We start from the raw sequence: 25,163 nt of genomic DNA, 5'->3' as shown, positions 1-25,163 counted from the left end.
ATTATTATGAAATGCAGCGCATTATAAATGCTTGAATTTTTTAGACGAATGTTTTAGAATATTAAAATTAATTTAATATAATATATTATATTAGAAAAAAAATAAGAATATCACCTATAAATATTATCAGAATTAAAATTAAATTATGCGTGATTGAAAAGACTCGTTTAATTGAGTATTTTATTAATAATAACTTTGGGTTTAATCATTTTTACTAAAATACCATAAACAAAATTATTGTCCTGGCAATTTTAATTGTACGAATTCTCTTTGAAATCTCGGCACAGACTTGTCTGCCATGTTTTATTCTTCCTCTCGCGCTGGTGTCCGGTTAGTTTCCGTAGCGCGTTGTTTTGCGATTTCGTTGCGTAAAATCCGTTCTGTGAATTGTGTTTTTGTTTTTAATTTGTGATAAAATCAGAAGTGGCTGTTAATTGTTTTATACAGTGTTATTTTTTTACGTTTTATCAGAAAGGTAAATTCTGAAAGTGAGGCTCGTAAAATCGTCAAACTTTACAGGTGAATGCTCTTGAGATAAGAAATGTGTTTTATTTATCGGATTCGACTGTGAACAGTGCTAAAACCCACGAAATTTCATTATTACAGTATTTTATCGGTATATGTCTTCATCTCCCACGTGTAAAAGCCATCAGGCTTCCCATGCACATTTGTTATTATTTTGCTTGTGTGCTTTTGAACCCGTCGCAGTAGGTAGCTAATATGGAAGAGTCCATTTCGGAAATCAAGGGGTGTTTCACCGTCTTCTCCCTTATCCAATAATATTTCAATTTATATTTTGACGTTTTTTCAATTCTTAAAAATGAAATCTAATATTTCTTGAATGATAGTCATTCGAATTAAATATGTTTTTCATCTTATAACCATTTTGATGTTTCCGGCGCAGCCGTAACCTGTAAAATTATTTTTTGTATACATTTTTGCTGCAATGGTAAGGCAAATTGTAAATGTCATTTTTTAGTTAAGCCTGATAAGGTTTTAGTCATAATGAATTATTCCGGTTTACTGAAAAATATTCAAAACAAGGGTGTCGCATGTAGCGATGCAGTTTCGTGCGTGTTTTAGTTTGCCAGAGGTTAGTCACCCCTCACGCGGTTGTGTTTACAGAGCAGCGGATTTCATCAGAAATTGTGGCGCAGTAGTTGTCTATAACTTTTTTGTGCACTTCGGTATTAGAAGTTCGGTTGTATTCGAAAGTGCATCGATGTGCTTAATAGTGTCGACACAGAAAACAGTGGTTAATTTGTTTGTTTATTCGAGGCCATGCCGTGTTTATGATGCAGCTATGTTTAACCGGTGACTTGATCAACCGATAGTGGAAATTGTGTCCGACAGTCGCACGGTTGGTGAAGTGCCGTGTTAGATAGGAAAATTAGGATGTATAGCGTCGAGGGTGTCGCGGGGTAGATACCCTGGAGCCCCAAAGCGGTGTTGGGCCCGCGGGGGCCCTGGTGCTACTAGGGGCTCCGCACGACAAGATGGCGGCCTGGCATAAACATGACCAGCTCAACATGCTGATGGATAAGAACTCCAAGAACAAACGTAAGCATTTATTTAAATTTCATAATGTACAAAATAAACTAACATTTAAGTATCTAGTCCGTAATACGCAGATGTCCACTAACATGCATTGCGTTGCAGAAAAATTTTCAACAACATTGTTTTCAATCTGACAGATGGATGACAGTTCACTGCATTGGCAATATAAAATGCACTTTGAAGAAGTTAAAGTACATTATAGGTCTCCATATTATTAGTAATTCCTTGATATTAAATTCCGTGTAGTATTTAGTGATTGTTTACATTTCACAATGTTTACGTTTACATGGTGATTTGTTGTTACATGACACTGCGAATTAAATATTTTTTATACCTACGTTTGCCAACAGCTGATCTTAGGCGAGATAGTTTCACCATTTGGCTTTACAGATTAATAAATGCGGTTTACAATTAATTAGTGTAATCGTGTCGTTATTATTTTTATTAATCGTACTCCAGTGTATATAGGTATGTATTAGGTATAGTGACTTTCAACTAAGTATTTGTGAGGCAATCCTGACCCAGATGACTAAGGACGATATTCATATTTCAATCACATACCTATAATATAATATGTATAGGTAAATGGTACTCATACTAAATATTAATCTAACGTCGAATGACTCATTCGCATATAAACGCTGTCGTAATAAAAATCAACAATGTAGCGTCTCCAAGTCTATTAATTAACTACTTTTGAACGGGCGTGTGAACTGTGAAGTGAGAATCTCTCGTTACGCCAAATTCACATGTTTCAATGTTTGTTTGGATCCAGAGCGTGGTTCTATTGTGTTAACCGAGCGGCTAACAATCATTTCTCGTAAAAAAAAACTTCGGGTGTCGTGTCTGCATATTGTAGAGCTATTGGAAAAATAGGTACTGTTCGGTTATACGGAATACAGCGGAAAAGGCATTTTGAAAATAGCCGATAAATTGGATTATTTGTTAGTTTGCGTTAGTTTAGGTTAGGTTGGGTTAGGTTTGGTTAGGTTAACCTAGCAAATAATCCAGTTTATCGGCTATTTTCAAAATGCGTTTTCCGCTGTATTCCGTATAACCGAACAGTACCGAAAAATATATAGGATAGGATGTTTCTGGATTACCTACAAGTACCTACCTAATACCTGATTATTAGGGGCCGGATTTATATGCTAGTGCATGTTTTGTTAGGGTGTATGCACAGCTACGAGAGATGCGCAGAAATCCGTTTTGAAAGACACAGAATCCAAAAATAAAATTTTATTGTGCATATAAATACATCCTATTTGAGACGTTGGAGCATATTAGAGACACTCGTGCATATTTCATAAATAAATGCATATTTTAGGGCTTTCGTATTTAGAATTTTAGTTTTTTAAACTATTTTATCGAAATATAACTATATTAAGTAGGTAGATAGTTTAGATGCACTTGCATTTTTAATGGCATCCCCGAACTGTGGATTTATCAATAAGTGAACTCGGGCACCTTTATTTAAATTTTGCCCAATCACCTCTGTGGACGTTGAGAGGTCGTTTTCCGCATACATATAAACAAAATACTGACCGATTTGCGGAAGAAATGTCTAAACACATTGCAAAAAAATATTTTAACTTATTTTTTCGGACAAAAAACAGCAAATAATATTTATGTTAATAGTTAAGTGTGTCGTTTTTGTTTTTTAAGTGGTATTTAGTTTACATTCCATTTCTTACTCAATTACTTCTTGTAAACAAACTTTTTGAAAATTGTAATTGATTAACTTTATATTGATTATTTGAGAATTTTTTGATGGAATCAAACGCCTTTTCATAGTTTCATCAGATGATATTGTTATACTCTCATAAGACCCGAAAGACCTCCAAGGTAGAATGCAAGAACTCGCGGATGTCAGTCAAACGGTCGGTCTAAAGATAAATGTCTCAAAGACAAAAGTGATGAGGAACTGTTTTTCGGACCCTGCGATTATCTGTATTTCTGGCACCCAACTCGAGCAAGTCAGCAGCTACATCTATCTCGGACAGCAGGTGTCCATAGACGGAAGCATGCACGATGAAATTGCTCGAAGAACAAAGCTGGGATGGAGTGCTTTCGGACGTCTGAATAGTATCTTCAAGAGTGACCTACCATTATGTCTTAAGCGTAGGGTGTTCAACCAATGTGTGCTACCCGTGCTCACGTATGGCTGCGAGACGTGGACCCTCAACACGAGAGATGTCCAAAAGTTAAGAGTCACACAGCGAGGCATGGAGAGGTGCATGTTGGGCATCACGCGAAAGGACCGTAAGAGAAACGAATGGGTTAGGAAGCAGACAAGAGTACGCGATGTAATAGACGTTGCCAAACAGCTGAAATGGAGATGGGCGGGGCACATTGCTCGCCGAAAGGACGGCCGCTGGACAAATGCCGTCATCCAATGGTACCCAAGGGGTACGAAACGGCCACAGGGTCGCCCTAAAAGCCGCTGGATTGAAGTTCGGCGGAAATACGTGGCAGCGAACGACACAGGACCGAGAGAGTTGGAGAAAGCTTGGGGAGGCCTTCATCCAGCAGTGGATTGACCCCGGCTGATGATGATGATATTGATTATTTGTGTTTTTTTGTTACTGTATTATATTGATCAAGATTATTAATTTGTTATTCGAACATTTTTATAATTCTTTTTAAATATCTGACTAATCCTCGCATTGTCCAGTATGAGTAGATAATTGCAATAGCAACTCTTTTGTATTGCTATATGTTTGCTATTATGAAAATGCTAAACGGCAGTTTATATATTTTTTTTCCCGACCATGTCAGATCCTGATAGGATCATATGGTTATTACGAGAAATGGATGTCAGCCACTCGCTCAACCTATTAGGTCCATACCCTGACACACACAAATTGAAAAACAATATGTGTACTTGCCAGACCCAGGATTCGAACCTGGGACCCACGGCTTTATAGTCCAACGCTTAAGCCGCGCGGCTATCGTGGGTATATTTAAACCATTTTATCGATGTCCACTTAGGTACAGTATTAAACATCTTGTACTTAATTATTAATAACTGATATATACCTGTATATCCTGATAATATTCACATTATAAATGCATTGGCTGTTGTAGTGGAGTAGTTGGTACCTACTTCATGGGATAATGCACCAGCTTAAAAGTATAAACTTTTCAGGAGTCCAAAGAAGCAAATGTGTAACAGAAACCATTAAATATACCTACATCTGAAGCTACTTTTAACTATTAATAATAAGAATAACAGTAATAGCACTAGTATTTAAAAGACGAGAAAATAACATCGATGTTTATTATTTCAGTCATTAAAAATAAATAAATATTTAAAACAAGGTCAACATGCTTTAGAATAGAAACACGAAATCGAATGACAACATTATTGAGTAAAAATAAAACACAGTCGATGCACCTACCTAATGTATCCAACTTGTTTTCAGATACTTCATATTTATTAATTAATACAGTTGAAATTGTAAATTATCATAATAGTGTCTCAAATTGCAAGATTCGTATTTTTCCGCTAGGTGCCTCTGCTGGTATGCCTCTCCCCCTTAAGTTCTTACTAACGATACGACTTTTGAATGAAAATGTATAGGTCCGTTGATTATTGGTCTAAATCTTGGCATGTTTATAGCAATACTAGCATTTGTACCCAGCTTCGCTTGGGGGGGAGTTTCCTTGTGGGAGTATTTTTTACTGCTTAATATTACTTAACAAAAACAAAATAATGAATGTTTTAGTTGTCTTGACCATTATGGGTCCTGATTGTCCGTTGGCTCGGTTAGATTGCAATATTTCGCGCCCACGATGGCCAGGCCGCTTACGTGTCGGCTTATAAAGTCGTGGGTCCCAGGTTCGAATCCTGGATCGGCAAATACACATTGTTTTTCAATTTGTGTTTGGAGTCTGAGTATCTTTATTATAATAGGTTGAACAAGTGGCTAACATCCATTTCTCGTAAAAATGTAATACTATACTAACCTCCACTTCGTGGAGGCCCATACGGTCCTATAAGGATCGGACATGGTAAAAAAAAATATAAAAAACAGACAGCTTTGACAAATTGAACACTATATAAATGTAGAGAAATAATCCAGTCCCTAAGAGCGAGTTTACTTTTGTAATATACATCACCACAACGTCCTCATCTTTTGGAATGCTTTCGTCAAATAGATTATAGTTTTTCGTGATGTTGAGTTAACATTCAAATTCGTAATATTACTTAGTTGTATAGACAGAACTAACGTGACCAGAAAATGTATCTGCTACTACATGTCTGGTCACCTCTTCGCCCTTCCAATTGGTCGATCCACTACCCCTTTTTAATATATATCACCAAAATAATTTGGGATTGTGTTGAATCATTATGAAGGTTCTGGGCGAAATAGGATAAAATCACTAGCACAGATAACAATCAGGTCGATCATACTAATATTAAGTATATTATTATCATCACATTCTCTATACCAGAAAATCTACTTACAATACAAGAGAAGCTTTCAAGTTCATTTGTTTTCAAAAGGAGATTCTTGCAACTTTGAAAATATCGTCATCCATTCAAATCGATACATTTTTTGTCGAAGTGTCAGTCAATCATGTTTCGTTACCAACGTTACGGATTATCAAATGAATATAAAATGAAGAAAGTACCTGTGACCATCATTCAAATTTTGATAATGCATGGGATAATTCAAATGTTCATTTCTCGTAAATTAAACCACAGACAGCACACTATAGATTCATTGACCTAAATTAATAAAGTAGCCAAGGAATCTTTAGTGAACATTTCAGCGCTCGAGCCTTTTATTTTGGAGCCTTTAAGTTCCAGGCAAGCCTTAGATAGCCTTCTTCCAGCAAAACAAGGCTAAAATCCAGAAGAAGCTTTATGGCGACAACCATACCTCTGACCGTCCCACCCGAAGAAGATAGACTATCCGCATGGGAGGCGAACCTAGCCTTCGAGGGTCTAGAAGATTGGGTAAAGCCAGCAGAGCATCTCCCACCTGGAACCAGTCTCGGGTACCGTACATGGAAAGCCCTAAACAGACTGAGAACCATGACAGGGCGCACTCGACACGACAATGGTGAAGTGGGGGTTTTCCAATGACCAAATTTATTATTTGTTTATTTATTTTTTTGTAAACAATCGGGGTATTTTGTTAATTACTATTAATTAATTTCTGATTCCAGATGGTTTATTGAATTCCTGATAAACTTGCATTATTAAAATATTAATATTATCCTTTCTTGCATAATCACAATATTTATCTTGGCAAGAGGTGAAATTATGCATAAAAATAATTATGAAGGTGACACAATATCTGTTTTTATCAGTAAAACCTTACCCATATCTCCTACAAATTTGATGGCAGTCATTTTCTCTTCTATGACGAAGATGTTAAGTTGTTTTGGCTCGGCAGCCACTACGAGCCGTGGTGTCGTCGTGGTTTGAAATCAATACTGTGTGACGAAATTAGAATTATTTGCAGGACGGTAGCTGATGGTTGCTATTTCAATCGACAATTAAACATCTCGCCGCGGGAATACAATATAACGTACGACCGGTTAGCCGCATTCGTCAACTTGGGTTCTGTGTAGTCTTGATACTCTTGATGCACCGATCGTGTACTGACTGCGGGCAGGTTATTTATAGGACGCTTCGACTATAAATACTGGAAACGGTGGTGCCGAAAATGCAAATATTGAATGAAGTATTGTGGCGGGAGAGAAATGTATTTGTGCTCTGCAACTTCCTTTCTCTAAAAAGCTCTTCCTTTCTTTAACATAACTGGAATAATTATAATCACAATTCTAATTTAAACGTGAGGATTATTGTAACATATGGAATGACTCATCGTCGATGCAGGCATTTATTATTATGCAACGTCGATAAAATCATGAATATTAATCGCTTCTTCTTCGCCGGGACCACAAGACTGAAGAGTATCTTGATCCGAATGATTTGGGTAAGCCCCTCTCGGCATTCAGCGCCACTCAGGGCAGCAAGTTTCAGTGGAAAACCCGTGACGTTCTTGATTTGGTATGTCTATCTGGAGGGAACTTTTCTTCATCCTCTCCAATCTTCAACTTGACTATTAATCGCGTATTTTGATTGGTAAAACTGATCTATGCTCTTCTCCTTATTTATATTAATCAAACAGGAGCTGGTTACGTCGAATTATAATTTTATTCTACATAATATAATCGTTTCAAGATCCATTGTCGGCTATTTCAGTTGAGATGTGGATAAGTGCTATCTATAATGGTGTGGCAGTCGAAATAGCTATCGATATATTTTTAGCAGGCACATTCACATGAGTAGGTAGGTATACAATAATATTGAAGAATATAAAATACAAAATAAATGACATGCGGCCGCCTTAATATATAAGAGAATTGGTACAGACAAAAACGGTTGGAATAAGTATTAAGCAATTGAAAAAAATGAAAACGACTGCAATGTAAATAAGACAATAGACTTACAATAATTATCTAGTTATAACTATACACTTTTAGTGGGGGAACTTGTTTTGAAAGAGGTAAGCAACAGTTTCACTCATCATTATGGTGTTTGAAAGTTATGCAGAATCACTGGATTAGTTATACGCGATACTGTCATTAATACATCTGAGTTTTGTCGTTTCGTTTGGGAGTTTCCCTTTACAATTAAATTAATACACGGTAATTTGAAGTACCTACGTAATATATCGATTTTCTAGAGAGAGCATTCAAGTAAAATTCAATAAATAATACATTCTCGTGCTCTGAGATATATTTTAATTCCCATACACGGTAAATAGGTTTACCATTCGTAATAGATTTTCGGGTTTCCACCGTGTGTACTTCTTCCTTCTTTCCTCGACGTTTCGGGCTCGTTGCGGAGGCCATTATCAAGAGATGATATGTGTTATGATGAAGTGTAGTGAAGGTGTATGAATGCAAACGTCGAGGAAAAAGGAAGAAGTACGCACGGTGAAAACCCAAAAAATCTATTACGATAAAAAACAGCCGTGAGTCTCAAATATTGTATAGGTTTATCATTCATCGGGTATGAAAAAAACAACGGTGTTATAATTAGGGAGCGGATTTATATGCAACAAAAAACATGATTATATGCATGCATGTATGCACTTAAAATCATTAAAATATGCACTAAAACCGAAGAAATATGCACTTAAAATTGACATATTACTCAATATTACTGACATATTACCCAATATTACTGACAAAAATCGAACTATTGTACGACAACATCTTCTTGGCTATGTGAAGAAAGGCCCTGTTGTCAATTAAATGGGAGGAGCCTGTTAGTTTATAATGGATTGTGGTTAAAAATGGGAAGAGCATGTTAGTTCACAGTTTTAACACCTAGCCAAGAAGATGTTGTCATAGAGTAGTTAATAATTTTTCAACATAATACGATAGCAGGATAAAAAAATACAAACAATGAATATAAACTTAATCAATTACAATTTTCAAAATAGTTTTTATAAGTACAAATAATTGAATAATAAATGCAATGTAAACCAAGCATAACCTAAAAAACAAAAACGACACACTTAAGTAATCCTAAATACTATTTTCTGTTTTTTGCCCGAAAAAAAATACAATATTTTTTTCAATATTATGCTCTGGAATAAAATTTTTCCGCATAGGTATCTGTCAGTATTTTGTTTTCATGCTGAAAACGACCTCTCTACGTCCACATAGGTGATTGGGCAAACTTTAAATAAAAGTGCCTGAGTTGACTTCACTTTTTCTGATAAATCCACAGCTCGGAGATGGCATTAAAAATGCAATTGCATCTATACTATCTACCTTCCTAACTTAGATATATTTCGATAAAATAATTAAAAAAAACTAAAATTATAAATTCAAAAGCTCTAAAATATGCATATATAAAATATTTATGAAATATGCACCAATGTCTCAAATATGCTCCAACGTCTCAAATATGCATTTATATGAACAATACAATTTTATTTTTGGATTCTGTGTCTTTCAAAACAGATTTCTATGCAACTCTCATAACTGTGCATACACCATAACAAAACATGCACTAGCACAGGGGCGGGCAAACTGCGGCCCGCGGGCCGCATGTGGCCCGCCGGGTATTTTTTTGCGGCCCGCCATCATTAATTATTTTACTTCTAATTACGAATAACTTTTTTATATATTTTTCGTCGTCTCACACTATGTAACCACTATTTTCTACGTTGAACATCGTGACACATTTAAATACTTTTAACTCCGCGTTGCAAGGAAAAAAAATATATGCATGATATGGTAAAAAGTTTGAATGGATTTCAATTAAAACTCTAGTTATTCCTTCGACAAATATCGAATAACAACGTGGACCACTTTTCAACTTTGAAGTTGCTGAATATATCAGAATATAAATTTGAAGAATAATATGGTAAAATTATTAAAGCTCTGAATGACGATTTTTCACAAAGATTTGGTGACTTCCGAAAAATTGAGACAAGTTTAGCAATAGTACGCGATCCATTTTCAATAGATATTGATATTGTACCGACAGAGCTACAACTTGAGATTATTGATCTGCAGTGTGACACCGATTTAAGAGAATCGCACCGTCGTGAAGAAATCTCCAAATTTTACAATGCCCTTAATTCAGACAAATTCGACCAACTTAAAGATTATGCAAGAAAAATGTTCGTTATTTTTGAATCAACCTATATATGTGAACAAATATTTTCGATCATGAACCTCAATAAAAATTCTTTACGATCAAATATCTCCGATGCCCATTAACAAGCAGTTTTGAGAATATCAACTACAAAATTAACTCCTGAATTTAAAAAAAAATTTAAAAAATGAACAGTTTCATTCTTCTCATGAATTTTTTTTGTAATTTTCATTTTTCGTGATTATAAAATAAATAGTGTACATCTAAAAATGGTGTTTTACTTGCGGCCCGCCGCTCATTTTGAATTCTTGAATTTGGCCCTCAATCCAAAAAGTTTGCCCCCCCCTGCACTAGCATATAAATCCGGGCCCTAGTTGTAATATTATATTATTAGCCAGCATTTTTTATTATATAGGTACTTACGTAGTTAATAATATTAAATAAACCTTTGGAAGCCACGAATAATATTGTGTACCTACCTTATTAATATTATGTTTGATCTACCATTCTACCTCGACATATCGACAAATTATGTTTTAGTACTGTAGGTACCTTACTTCCTGCAAGACAGCTCAATCAGACCACTCCTCTGCCGACGTCATCGAGTGGATGCTTATTGAGCCCTAAATGGATCTGAATCAATGTGAAGTATTCCATATTATATCGAGTAAGGAAGTTTTTTATCACCGTCTTCATTAATTTTTGTTGGCACAAGTAATATTTTTGTCATGTAGACTGATTTTCTTAACCGATTTCAATATGTGCATGTTGCTTCAAAGACATTGTTATATGCGCTTGACTCGGAACGTGCCAGATCGTGACCATCAGCCCATTTAATGACGATTGTCTGATTTTTTCGACCTAACCTGCGTGGCGCCCAGTGCTCCCCCAACTACTGGCCCGGTCATTATTCCTCCCATATCTTGAAGCAGGCCCCCGGACCAGGATCTATGATGGGCCCGTACCTATAGCTAGTGTGATTTTCTATAGTAGGGTTACCCAAGTGGTTTCCATATATTTTTCCCCAACATATTCCCCAACGCCCAGGATTAAGGGTATTTCGTGTATTTTTAGCGATTTTTAAATATATCTAATACCTATCTATTGAGTTGTCGGCACTCAGTATATTATGAAGCACTGATCGCGACCTCCTTTTGTGATACCTAATCAAGTAACATGCAACCCTTATTGGTTAAAAAGTCATTTTGTAAGTCAGGAATCACACTTAAATTAATTATAAAATAAACTTCCACACGTCAATCATCATGTCACATCAAATTACATTGCAGAGCCACATATTTTACAACGTTTTTATTAGGTCGTATTCTTATTTGTCCGGTGGTTGTTTATCGGGTACAAATCTTGCAATCGATTTTTAACTGACTTCCCGACTAGCTAGACATTTGAAACTTTTAGAATATATCAGAACACGATGCCAGTGCATTTTTTAAATACTTTTAGCCATCTCTAAGTAGAATTGAATTCATTTGTCAGTTATTTCTGATGTGTATGAAAAGTTATTTCGGAAGAAATCCGTAATCGAATCCACTATTATTGGTTGCTAGGGGTCTGGGGTCCTAGCAACTAAATTATTAATATATACGTTTGTTACTATGGAAATCAATATGAATGTCAAAATCATTATTTCTATGTACAATTTTTTTTGATCGTTTAAGTTAGTCAAGTCAAGTTTATATGATTCAACAGTAAATTTAAAAACGTATATAAAAATTTCTTTTCATCTTGTAATTATTTAAATGTTAATACGTAATCATCAAGGCGACCCTTTTTTACCTACTATAAGAGCAAATTTATGGTGCGTGTTTTTTTCACTTAACTGGTCGACCCGCCATGCCGACTTCCTCTAAGCCCGGGCCCCCAGGCTAGAGCGCTGTCAGCCCCCCCTTTGTGAGGGCCATGGTTTTGATACTTTTAATAAATGTTTTTATATCGGTTTCCTATTTTAATATTTTTCTCAAACTACTTACTTAATTGTGATTAGTACCCACATATTGTCTTTTTGAAGTTATACTTCTTTAGGCGCGTTTGGAAAATCAGATCAGGGTATTTTTGGCGTGTGACATGTAACACATTATTTATTTTTTCACACAAAAAACACACTATTGGATTCGAACCAACGATTGTTCGGTTTTCAGCCAACGCACAACCATTACACCACAGAATGATACTGCAATCGTGACGATTATACAGTATATAGTTTAGAATATTTTCGTTGCTAGGCAGCGAATTTATTATTGTCGGCCATTTGCAATTCCTTACGTAAACAAACGATTAAACGTGAGATTGACATTTGGTTCTTTAAAAATAAAAACAACGAGAAACCATTATATAATTAAGTAATTAATATAAGTTAAAGTGTATAGAAATAAACCAACGCCGTTCCAATAAGCGGTCCTTTTTCTTGAGTGTGTAATTTAACAAGATAATTAAGAACTAGTCGAAGAATCTAGTTTATCAAAAGTTTTGTTTCTGTTTTGTTACGCCAAAGAAGTATAACGTCTAACGCGCGTACATAAGTACTTACACACAGATTATTTATTATTTGTCGATATTTTTTATGTGAGGAAATTGAATAAAATAAATAATATGTGGTGTCAAATTGCAATGTGCATTTTATACGTTATGTTATAACATTTATAAGTTATGCAAGACTTATTGAAATTACATTTTTATAGGTACGATAACATGCCTACTAAATTAAAATATCTACTTTGGCCCAACTTTTTTTCTACGTTAACCGCTTACATTCTATAAATCCGAAGATTGCCCACGGATGCCACAGAATTTTATTTTATTACTGTCTGTATCTTTAATAAATAATTTAGTCTTTAAAATTGGTCGGTATAAACTATAAATCTATGTAAAATGGTATAGGTACCTATATCAGTTGACAATGTCCCATTGAGACAGACGAAGCCGGTCCTGATTATTATTAAATCTGGATTTTTTTATTTTCAATTCATACAAACTTTCAAAATATTTCTTGTCAGGCCGATACAGTGTTGCCATCTTTTCAGTGTAATTATAGTATAGAGCCTCCAAAATTATAGTATTTTGGGGAAAAAATATAGTACGCGTTGTCATCTGTTGAAAATATATAGGTTTTTTGTTTCTCAGAAAAAAAAATAACGGAGAATTTGAGTAACTCCGAGACCCCTTTTTATTTAGGTACCTCTTCCGACCAAAAATGCGTACCGAAGATTTGGAGAACATGGAAAAAAAATGCTTGAAAAACGTAGAAAAAAATCCCAATGTCAAGTGATTTTTTTAAAGTTTTTCGAGCATTTTCTTTCCAAGTTCTCCAAATCTTCTTATATTGCGAAATTATAGTACTTTGCACCAATTTATCGAATAAAAATATCGAAATTTTAGTACTTTTTACATATTTTTTCCGATATTCAAAATTATAGTATTTTGGGCGTATTATACCTGTTTCATATCGTATATAGTACGCGGACCAAAATTATAGTACGATTGGCAACACTGGGCCGACAACACAGCGAAGATGCTAATGCTAGGTCAGTGTTGTCATCTTTTAGTCACCGAATTATAGTACGCGGTCCAAGAATTTTTAGTATTGTCTCAAAAATTATAGTACGCCTTTTCATCTGTTGAAAATGTATAGGATTTTTGTTTTTCACCCAAAAATTAACAATTTGAGAAATTCCGAATTCAAAAATGCTTTCTGGCGAATTCAATAAATTTCATCTTTAACAAAGGCAAAGGCTTTTTTACTTCTTTTTACTTGGTTCACCAAATTTTGTTCTTTTGCGAAATTATAGTACTTACCTACCTACTTACGGAAATATCGAACTTTTAGTATTTTTTCTAATATTCAAAATTATAGTAGTTTAGGCGTACTACACCTTTTTAATATCGTACATAGTACTGTTGGCAACACTGAATGTTCAGTCAGGATGAGTACATCAACCATAAACAATCAATTTATTATTGTGATTGATAAGTGACTAGTTTTTTTCATTGGCGCGAAATTTGAGTATCCGTCTGTCACTGTGTGCATTCGATCTCTTACCGGTCAATGTACGATTTAAAAGTCTAGACCTGACGACGTGTTCATACGAGGTTTTGATAACGGTTGATTTACGTTGTATGATTTTTTTAGTGCATTAAGCATTATGTCAAACCAGGGAACTCAGAAATATGTTCTGTGCGTCAAACCTTCCATCCGCCAAAAAACTTATTCACAGTCGCACATACTTTGTTGCCATCAAAATAGCTGGGACATGTGTCTTCTGATTATACGTAGAGTTGATATAATATTATGCAGCTTGACAGTTTATATTGTTAACAGTAAGTAATAAATGCCTGTTTTATCGGTTGTTATATGTACCAAATTGGTTTTTACGTATATAAACTGTTGTATATAAAGTGAATACCGATTCCACTTAGAAAATCATGTGATCGTCGATGTGGACATTGAATAATGGGCAGATGACTGCAGTTACCAACAATAATTATTACATAATGGAAAATACATAATGAATTTTCAGTCTATTGCAGATACGCTCAAGGGTGCGAGGAAATTCTTCATTTCTGGAGTTGAATCGCATCGGATACGCATTATACCTATTATCAAAGAATATTATATAGGTTTTAGAGGCTTGCGGTGAGGTTTGGTTGTGGGCGTGCTGTTTAAACTATATTCGGTTGGTTACATGGGAAATTGGAAAACGCGCTTGTCTTGATATTTATTAGGTGACGTTAGGTTAAATTAGATTTCTTTACATGTCATAATTTTTATTTAGACGTAACTTGAAAAAATGAGATCCGCAATGTTCTGGAAGCGCATATCGTAACCATCAAGCGAAGCATGTGATCAATTATTATGTTTTATTTTTTACTTCGATACCAAAATCACGTAGGTATGTCGTTTTTAAGAATCGGCTGCTTTAGAATTCAGATAATCTGGTGTTTTTCCCAGTATCAGTAATATTATTATAAACCCAGTCAGTAATTAACTTTAATAAGACGTTACCTACGATTTTTTCGAAACACTGTTTGCTGGAATACTTATATCTTGAAGATTGAGTGCGGAAACGCCCTCAGACCGATTCGAGTGAAATATTTACTATCGAAACTATGCATAACGGTCTACTTCCGCTATTGCATTGCTGCATTTTTGGCGCTGGTATCGCGCGAATGCTGGAAATTATACATTGCACGACTTCAAATAACAATATAAATTTTTGTTATGGCACATCGAAAACTTTTACATAATATGCATACGAATATAATATCAGTTTATTAGGCAGTATAGGCAGTTTTGTCGCTAACGGTGTTGTTGCTTTGGAGGTTTTTATCCAAATACATTAGGTTTACTATTAAATTTGTGCTCGTTTTGACTTTGGTCAGACAAACAGTCGAAGTTGATTCGCCCGCGTACCATTGAAGAAATCTATCCACAGCACTGATTAAAAAAATATTTTCCCTGAATCTATCAATATATGTGTTTATTAAATCAATTGGTAATTGAAAGTCCACACTATTAACATTATATTATTTATCTTCTCTTGGCGCCGTCTTCTATCGAAGGTGGGCGACCAAATTGCAGTCCACCTCCTTATCATAATATCGCCAGCGGATCGGGCATTGGGACAATCACGGAGGTTGCGTAGCCAAAATAATCTAATACAATATCTACGCCTATGCAGACTTCTATCAATCCTTGCAATGTGAGCTGGAGTAGCTATAAGTTTTTTGGGATACAGCTATATCCAGAAAGCCTCCAGATGGTATGCCAATGTGATCGCCTTCAATTGAGTGATCAGGCCTTTTATCAATTGCCTGTAAAATAGATGTTTCAGGTTTTATAGCCGCTTCTTGCCACTTAATTCTGGTATTTTGATCTCATCGTCTGGACTCCAGTCTTCCTGTAGACGGAAATCAAGATATTTTAAATGGTCTACCTTCTTTACTAGCTAAGTACATAAAATAGGGCTTCTTGAGTGCCGAAAGTATTCTGTAATTCAAATTGGGTGTCAACTTGAAACTAAACACTAACACATAGAATGAACTTTTAATATATTTTTTTTATTTGAAAGATCAATACATGGGCATTAACCTTGAAAATTATTTCAGGCATATGGCCACTGCGGTCGTTCTTGACAAAGAGCATTCTAGATGTCCAATTTTGGGCCACCATTATGAGCACTGCTGGTCGTATATCACGAATAATACAATGTTGGGTTCCAAGGTGTCAATTGTTGCTGGCTTATCAGCATTAAACAATGACTTCATGTAGCCCCACAGGAAATGATCCAGAGGTGTCAAATCGCATGACCTTGGAGGCCAATTCACAGATCTATGTCTCGAAATCGACGTATCGCCAAATTTTGATTTTCAAAAAGTCAAAGGTTGTGGTCGCCGTATGTAACGCCATCCTGTCGAAACCACATCTCGTTCGGATCAATGACATTCATATCCACAACATTGATCATGATCTTCATTGACCGTAACGTGATCACTGGTCCATTTTTGTTAAAAATTAGGTCCTATAGTGCCACCACTGTGTAAATCACACCAAACGGTGCATTTTCGTGGATGTGATGGAATCAGAAGGGTCTCTTCTCTATTAACAAACCCGTTATGTCAAAAATGAGCCTAATCGCTGAACGCATTATTGCAGTATAACAACGTCTGTAGTTGTGCGCATCGACTGATTTACAAAATAAATTTGGATATTTGGTAGCGTTGTTCAACAAGTGTGACTAATCATGAATCATGACGATTTGCCAGACTATACTAATCATAAATGTCAAAAAGTGAGCGTAGTATCACAGCTCGGTTTGCCAGTTAATTCTTTCGTAAGCAACAAAGAAACCCCATTTTTAATATATTTTCAATAGTACATCAAGGAAATAACTCTGTGGTTATAAGCCTCTACTCACTGCATTTTTATGTGAGGGAATTTGATTTATACAAACATTATTTAGACCAGTGCTCCGCAACCTTTTCTCACCCACGGTACACTAAAGTTCTTCCCAGCATTCCACGGCACACCACGCGTAAAACAATTTATACACAAAAACACGGACCCCAGGCTAGAATCTTCGGCGCCCCCACCCCTACCTATCGCTAATGTTGAAGACAGTGTGATACTTTAAAATAGCGTTTTTCAAATGGTGTGTGAGGTAAAATTAATGGTATTGATTGTATGTTTAGCAATTTTTTGTATTTATTAATACATCCACTTGAATTATGGTTAGTTGTCGGGTTAAGAATAATTATTTTTCGAGTATTGACACAATAATAATAAATTATTGTATCCCACAATTGTATGTTTTAAAATATTAACATCAGCGAAGTGAAACAGTGTTTATCTCACTTATCTGCTTGACCTGCCACGCCGCCCCCCCTGAGCCTGGGCCCTCAGGCTAGAGCCCCCCACCTTGTGGAGAACATGCACCAAAATTACATTACATACTTATGTTATGTTTTTTATTTGATATGTAATTAAATATACGTAACTCAAGATGAAGAACCAAATGTACATATTCCCATGTATTTGTATTATTAATAAAATAACTAATTAATGTGATACCTGTGGGTCTATTCTATGCTTATCGACCGCTAAAGTGATAAATATTATCAAACTTAGGGTAGGTTTGTATCAAAATATTAGCACTTATTGTAACAATTACACGAAGCTGGTTTTTATTGTTGCAATAAGTGCGATATTTTAACAGCAGCAAGATAGGTGCTGTTAAAATATCGCACTTATTGCAACAATAAAAACCAGCTTCGTGTAATTGTTACAATAAGTGCTAATATTTTGATACAAACCTACCCTAAGTTTGATACTATTTATCAATTTAGTGTTCGATAAGTATAGAATAGACCCACTGATCTTGTTTCAATAAACGTAAAAGTTTAATATATTTTGACTTGATATTTGAAAGAGCAACCCGAAGTTCTTGGTCAAGACCTTTCAAGCAAGACTGTATATTATTTTCAATTATAACTTGAGTTGAACAACTTTGCTCACCTAGATATGTCGTAAAAATGGGAGCTGAACTGTGATAGTCAAATACAGCAAAAATAAAGCAAAACTACGAGGATATTCTTTATAAACCGAAATCCAGAAAATAGCCAATGGAACATCGGCGAAGTTCAGCATTGTTTCTCAATTAAAAAAATTACTCTCGAATTTATAGGGAAAGCGCTTCCATAGAATTTTCGTCATTGGTTGCAAAAGGGTTTCGGATTCAGTCGTATTGATTGTATGAAAGTATCGATGAAATTTCTTTTGAAGCAAAGTTACTTAAATGTTTTTGAGACGGATCCAAAATTAATTGCTAGTTTTCATTGGTGGTCTGGTAGGTCCTTTGGTACATTTGTAGAGATACTTGTCTTAACTCCTTCTAATTTATCAGATCACGTCAATATATTTTCATTCTGACCTTGCATTATTTTATTAAGTTCATGCAGGTGCTCAAATGTATTACCAGCCATGTACGCAAATTTGGCTATTAAGTAAATATTGTATAATATACAAAATTATTTGTGTTTTATTTGGAAGCATTGCTCCGCGGCACACCTAGCATCGTCTCACGGCACACCGGTTGCGGAGCACTGATTTAGACAATATTATGTTACCTCTATGCTAATAATATCGATTCCTGTAGTTTTCATTTGATCTATGGCCTTTATCACTTTGGATTTTAAGATTGTCGACCCTTCGTTATTGACAGTTCTGTAAGCATGGTAAAACTTCGAAACAAAATCCTTCAAGACCATATGTTTATTGGTATCTGTGAAGTCTTTATTTTTTGTGTAGGTCCAATTTTTTAATTTTTATACATTTGACCTGTATCGTGAATAATTTTATAACACATTTATTTTGTTAGCTTTCATAATTGTCCAGTGTGTAACATATTGAATATAAAAAGTGTATAGCAAAATGTACTTTCGCCCACACGAATGTTTAGCGTTTTCAAGTAAAGATTATTTTTACTTAGTGTACTTTTTTCGAATTATTTATATCACGTAGATACTTACGGTGCTTAATACTATACCATTCTCATAATCAACACCGTGAAACTTGAATAAATATGTGATTTGTGCAGAATTATTTATTTATGTATATCATACAGGCAGGTAGTATGTAGATTATTAGTTAAACAATCGAAATAAAATTATACTGTGCTAATGTTTGTTCACATAATGCTTGAATTAGTGCGTGCCGTGGGATTAAATACATACCTATCGAAATTAGCCGGGGATTAATTTTGATCGATGGGAGTGACCGACCCGATTAATGGCTATTTCATTTTTCCGCACAAAACGCATCGCGTGACCAGCCGCCGCGGAGAGATCGCATCGTCGCCGCCCCCGCGGGCGCTGCAGTCTTCCGAGGACCGCGTGCGTGCGGAGGCCGCCGATAATTTTCCTTGGGCGGCCGCGGAGCGAGTGGGCGGCGGTGTCGTCGACTCGCCTCCAGCGGTCGCTCTGTGTTAGTGGCATCCCCCATCCGCCGTGCCTGCTGTGGATGCTGCCCGCGTGGGTGTGTGTGTACGTGTGGGCCTCTCGGCGCGATCAATACCTCCAACCCAAACATTCGCGGCTTTCTCGCCTGTCCACTTCTCTTCTCTTTCTCTTTAATTCTCCGCTTTATTAGACGATTGCCATAACTATTTATTCGACTACATGGAATGCATGCTTATTAAAAAAAAAGCAGCCATGCCGGTGACAATCTATTTCGTTGAGATATGGGGCTGAATGATAGCGAACCTCTGACTGACTCATGGGCGGGCGGATAGCAAGGAAGAAGTTCACATTAATTTTCAGATCAGATCGCCTCTGCTTGAAATAGGCTTTGTAAAACACACATTCAAATGATCCAGAGATCCAGAGATGAAACTCCAGGGGTAGCGAACCAATTGAGTACTGCTTATATGCCAACCGACTAAAAAAAAATTGCAATGATGCTGGTGTGCAGAGGAATTTAAAAAATTAGGAACAGCGTTATAAACTCGATCGAGCGCTTTTGCCCCAACAAACTGTTCAGAATCCTGGTTGAGACCCTATGTAGCTCTCTTTCTAGAGGTAGGTACATGCACATTGTTGGTGCCATTACGAGATCTATAACTCTATCGGGTGTTAGCGGAATTTTCACACGTGCCAACCGTGACACGCGTGCTATAGGTTTGAAACCGCTGTCACAGTCTGTGAAGTGTTTAATGGACATTGCAAAGAAAATGTCCAAAGTCACAACAACGCCCGAAAATAAACCATGTTATGCATAATTCGGAATTCTCGATTAGAATAAAATATTGGGCCAGGCGAGTTACGAACCCGCCGTAATCATTACGGGCAATGTACTTTACCAACTAACCCATCTGCACATCATACCTAATTACGACGAAATTAACCGATACTGCTCGGATTATTAATTTTAATATAATGTTCGTACTGGCACCGTAGTTCGTTCAGGTTGGTGGCTGACTGCACAGTCATCATTCAGGTGTCGCTATCCTGATAAATATTAGTACATCAATTTGTATTATTTGTAGCAATTCGTACATAATACTGTTATATTGCAACAATCTCTTATTCTAATGGACTTAAATTCAAATTCCATCAAGTACCTTCGGTCGATAGTATTAATACAATTATCTTATTATTTTTTCACAAGTTAAGGTAAACATTACATTTTCGTTTAGCCACTGGTCACTGAAGTACGTTAATTCGTTATGTAAGTCAGTAAAGCAACGTACCGGCGACCTGCGTTCTTTTCGGTCTGGGTCAATAAATCATAATTACCTTCTAATGCAGACTCAGTATGCATGTATCTGTCTGTCTCTATCCACGGCATGTCTGCTTGTGGCGTCGTCGTCTTGTTGTCCTGATCTCCCTCAACGTTGACTGGATCGTTTGCAATCGGTGTTTGTGTAAAAAACCGTTTAGCTTTTATCTGATTTTTATCTTACATATAGGTAAGTATCCCAAGTAACTATCTTCATATCCCGATGACACAAAATAATGCCCACGGGTTTTATTGCGCAGATATTGTAATTTTGAAATACATTATAATAGGATAATATCGGTGACAAATTATCAAAAGTAAATAATTTTGTTAAAAAAATATTAGATACAATTAAATTACATACATACTTATACAATATACGTAAACCACTTTTTTTTAAACTTAATAATTCATAAAATTTAAGAATGTATTATTCTTTATATTATGTTATAATAATTCTGAAACACATTTACATTACCTATCTTACATTTTTGAATCTTGTGAACTATTACATAAATGTACCGTTCTTCGCCTCCCTTTTTGTCTTGAGTTGGCAGTTGGACACGACGCCAAGAGTATGGAGATAATTTTCGTCTCCGTCTGGCCGCTGATCGACATCTCTCCGGCGTTGTCGAGCGGTTTCACACGGGGGATTCCCGTATCCGATATTACAGGCGTGACGATACCGAATTACACAGTGAGCACGACTATCATGGCGTGAAAGGTTCAATGTGTTTCAATGTAAATTCAGTATCCGCCATACCTGTATCGAATTCGCGAATAATCCTTGCGAAACCGGTTTTAGGCGCTCGACGATGACAGTTCGTCGATTATTCTATCTATGTATCCCACTCTTTGACTTTGTTTGGAGTGAATCAAACTGTTCTGATAGTGGAGTTAAAGACTTGGTTCACCTATCAGATAAAGTGAAAAAACAGTAGTTCTGAAAAGTATATTTTAAATGAATGCAACCTGCAGTATTGGGAGCATCTTAGATCTCAGACACCGGATATCGCCGGTCAGTGAAAAAAATTTATGAACGCGTCGACAATAATCGATATATTTTATCAAGGTTGATTGACTGTGTGAAATTCCGCGGTGCATTTGAATTAGCTTTAAGGGGACACGATGAATCCGTAGATTCAAATAATCCAGGGGTGTATCGAGGGCTTATTGATTTCGTCTCGGAGATTGATATTGCAATGAAACAAAATTTAGAAAGCAATAATATTTTAAGGGTACATCAAAAACAATTCAACATGATATTTTAGATGCAATGTAGAATTTCAATATTCGTGTAATCGACGCATTTTCAAAATCCAAAAATCGAAGGATGGACTTCTTGCATAACTAGGTCTTTTTTTGCACTCTATTATTCTATTACCTAATATTCTTGTCACTAGCCGCCATTGATTATAGGTACCTATAGGTATTAAAAATAAATGTGTACAGTTTTTTCATTTTAATGACTAAATTCCAATGGCCCATGGTGTGATCGACGCGTTGGACGTGTCTGCAGCCGTAAAATACTGGTTGAAACTTGGAGGTGTAGGTGGAGACTATGTATATTCAATAGTTTATATCCTTTTTCTATTCAAAACATTTTTAGTGAATTATAATCTAATATTCCGACTAGTCATGGACTTGTGTCAATTGCATTATTATCCAGCTATGTATACAAAACTATTGAATGATTACGTACTTTCGTTAATATGTGTGTAGATGTATCGATGTACAGTATTATCGCGTAGTGTGCTTTAATCATTATTATTGATAACGACTACCCCACTGTCCTATCATGTTTAATTTAATTACCATTCCAAACATGTTCTTATCACTTCTAGCTTTATACTACGTAACTAATACCTACGTAAATTTGCAATTCATTCAGATGTACAACAATATGAAAATAGCATTACTCGCGTACACACAATTTTGATGTTTCGCGTCTCGTTGTGAATAATATAATTGCTAGTAAATCGGCCAAATTGGGTTGGGCGATTAAAGGCCTCGTAGTTTTGACTTTTCCGTAATAATACCGCTGCTATTGGCGTAGTACTTTTTTATTGATTAAGATGACTTGAACAATTTATTAAACATTCGCGAACGGCTCTAAGTGAGTCACGGTAATATTATTATACCTAGGACTAGGTGGTGGTGGGTGCGTAGCCGGTCCGATCTTGTTATTATTTGTTTAATTTTGACCCGTCCTCGTGGTTTGCATAAAACTCAACGGTGCAATAAACATTTCTAGCCATATAGTGGCTGGTTGGCAGGGTCCCCACAATTAAAATTATATAAGTATGTATACACAACATGCTTGCGTATCATTCGTCTATTTTTAATGCTTTGTTCAGGAAACACAAAAATAAGGGAAATAGGTTTCCGCTGGGTGTGACTGTAAGAAGGTAACCCCAATCTCGATTGTCGACAAAATACAGGAAAAACTTAAACACGTGTTTAAGATACAGAATGTGTCATTTTCAATAATTTCGTCTGTATCATAATATGCGTTAGTTTGTCACGTAAACGAAACGTGCATTGAATATTGGTAATAAGCTGGTTTCAAAGTCTTGGTCTATGGCAGTGGTTCTTAACCTTTTCGAAGTCACGGTGCACTTTTGATCATAAGAAAAAGTTGTGGTGTACTAAAATCAAACGGTCAGAAAACAAAGAAAAATATGCGGACATACCTTATATTACAAATTAAGCAGATGACATAACAGTCACAGAAAAAAATATTAAAGAAAAGATATATTATACGTAGTATATGGAAAAATTGTAACTTAAATTACCCTTGACAAAATGGAATTTATTTGATATGAAAATCAATTAATGTGATACCTGAGGTTTTCGGGTTTTGCAGATTTCAGAAATATTAGTTCGAATATTTGATATAGCTACCCTCAATTTCTTCGTCTACATTCTTAAGTCTTTCTCGTTTTTTTAGTTTTTGTATTAGTGTTATTGTTGAGAAACCGAGCTCACACAAATATGGTGTTGAAAACTGTACCAACATTTTCAGTGCCCTCTGTAGAGAGCTGGATATTTGTCTTGGACAGAAATCCAGAATTCCTCCATAGTTATTTCAGAAATTTAAATTTTTAGAGTAGGTACGATCCACAAGATGACCAATTCTTCTTATTCTTGGTACAAAAAGTTACAACTCGATGTATCAATCGTAGTAAATCGATTTATTAATTTCAATTAATTAATTTTCTATATTTAAGGAAGGAACGTAATGTGCAATCTTTTCTTCTAATAAAGTTAAATTTTCTGTTATAGCGGAAATAATTCCCTTGGCAATATTTTCATTAAAGTCGTTTCGGCAAAATCGAAATCACATATCTTTGTCGGCTTTCATAATTTCGCGAAAGACTTTTTCGGTTTTCACTATTTCGCGGTTTTTCTGCTTTTATCATTTTTTTCGCGGTGCACTTGCAACAAGCTAGCGGTGCACCAGTGCTCCACGGTGCACCGGTTAAGAACCACTGGTCTATGGTGACTGAAATTTAATGTCAGGTATTAATCTCTTCCGTGGCTAGATTAATGACAAGCCTTGTAAGAGCATTATATTGTGTGATAACGATAAACGTTTTATTTATTGAATTTAACTTAACCTGTGCCACTAAATAGTAAACATTAAGTGGTACTAATTTTCCCTGGTTACGTTAAAAGCCAGCTTGAGAAGACACCATCATAAGTTACTTAAAACTTTGGTAAGCGATCGATTTCTTAATAGCCTTCACCCCTCATTTTCAATTGGTCGGTTTTATGCATTAATAGATCAAATATGTACACTACACGAAGTTGAAACAGAATATCCCCCGCATGTCGTGCTTCTCGCTGCCGCCCATCCTAAAATTCACAGAAAAGCAATGACTGTAAAGTGCTACTCAATGCTACCATAATATGTCATATTAGAATGAAGTGACGGATAAATGAACCCATGAGGGTGGGTTGGATTTGATTGGATTGGGTGGAATGAGTGAATTGTACCGCATGCATCCGGATTTGAAATTTCCCATCTTAATAAAACTATTGACGCTAAACTGGGTATAGGTACCTACTAGAGACACACGAGTGCCAAAAGTTTCCATTCAGGAATGTCCATGCGAGGAGAGGGTGAAAAGCGACGCAACAGCCCATCTTAACAGCGAAGTAGGCCATCGTTGTAGCGCC

At 35.8% G+C, this 25,163-nt stretch overlaps 1 protein-coding gene across 1 annotated transcript in view; it reads left to right on the top strand.

Moving 5' to 3' along the window:
* The first annotated feature begins 253 nt into the window (after positions 1-253).
* mnb (minibrain) overlaps positions 254-25,163 on the top strand; it is a 165,410-nt gene continuing 140,500 nt past the window's right edge. Inside the window, exons 1-2 of the mRNA XM_085948702.1 lie at positions 254-519; positions 1,126-1,560. Of these exons, the coding sequence (XP_085804828.1) occupies positions 1,497-1,560 (64 nt within the window). The 5' untranslated portion in view covers positions 254-519; positions 1,126-1,496. The remainder of the gene's footprint in view (positions 520-1,125; positions 1,561-25,163) is intronic.

Source organism: Rhyacophila brunnea, unplaced genomic scaffold (assembly GCF_057557595.1).
Source record: "Rhyacophila brunnea isolate RB1 unplaced genomic scaffold, BYU_Rbru_1.0 scaffold_21, whole genome shotgun sequence".
NCBI lineage: Eukaryota > Metazoa > Arthropoda > Insecta > Trichoptera > Rhyacophilidae > Rhyacophila > Rhyacophila brunnea.
The sequence above is the reverse complement of the archived record's forward strand: the minus strand, read 5'-3'. Positions and strand labels throughout refer to the sequence as shown.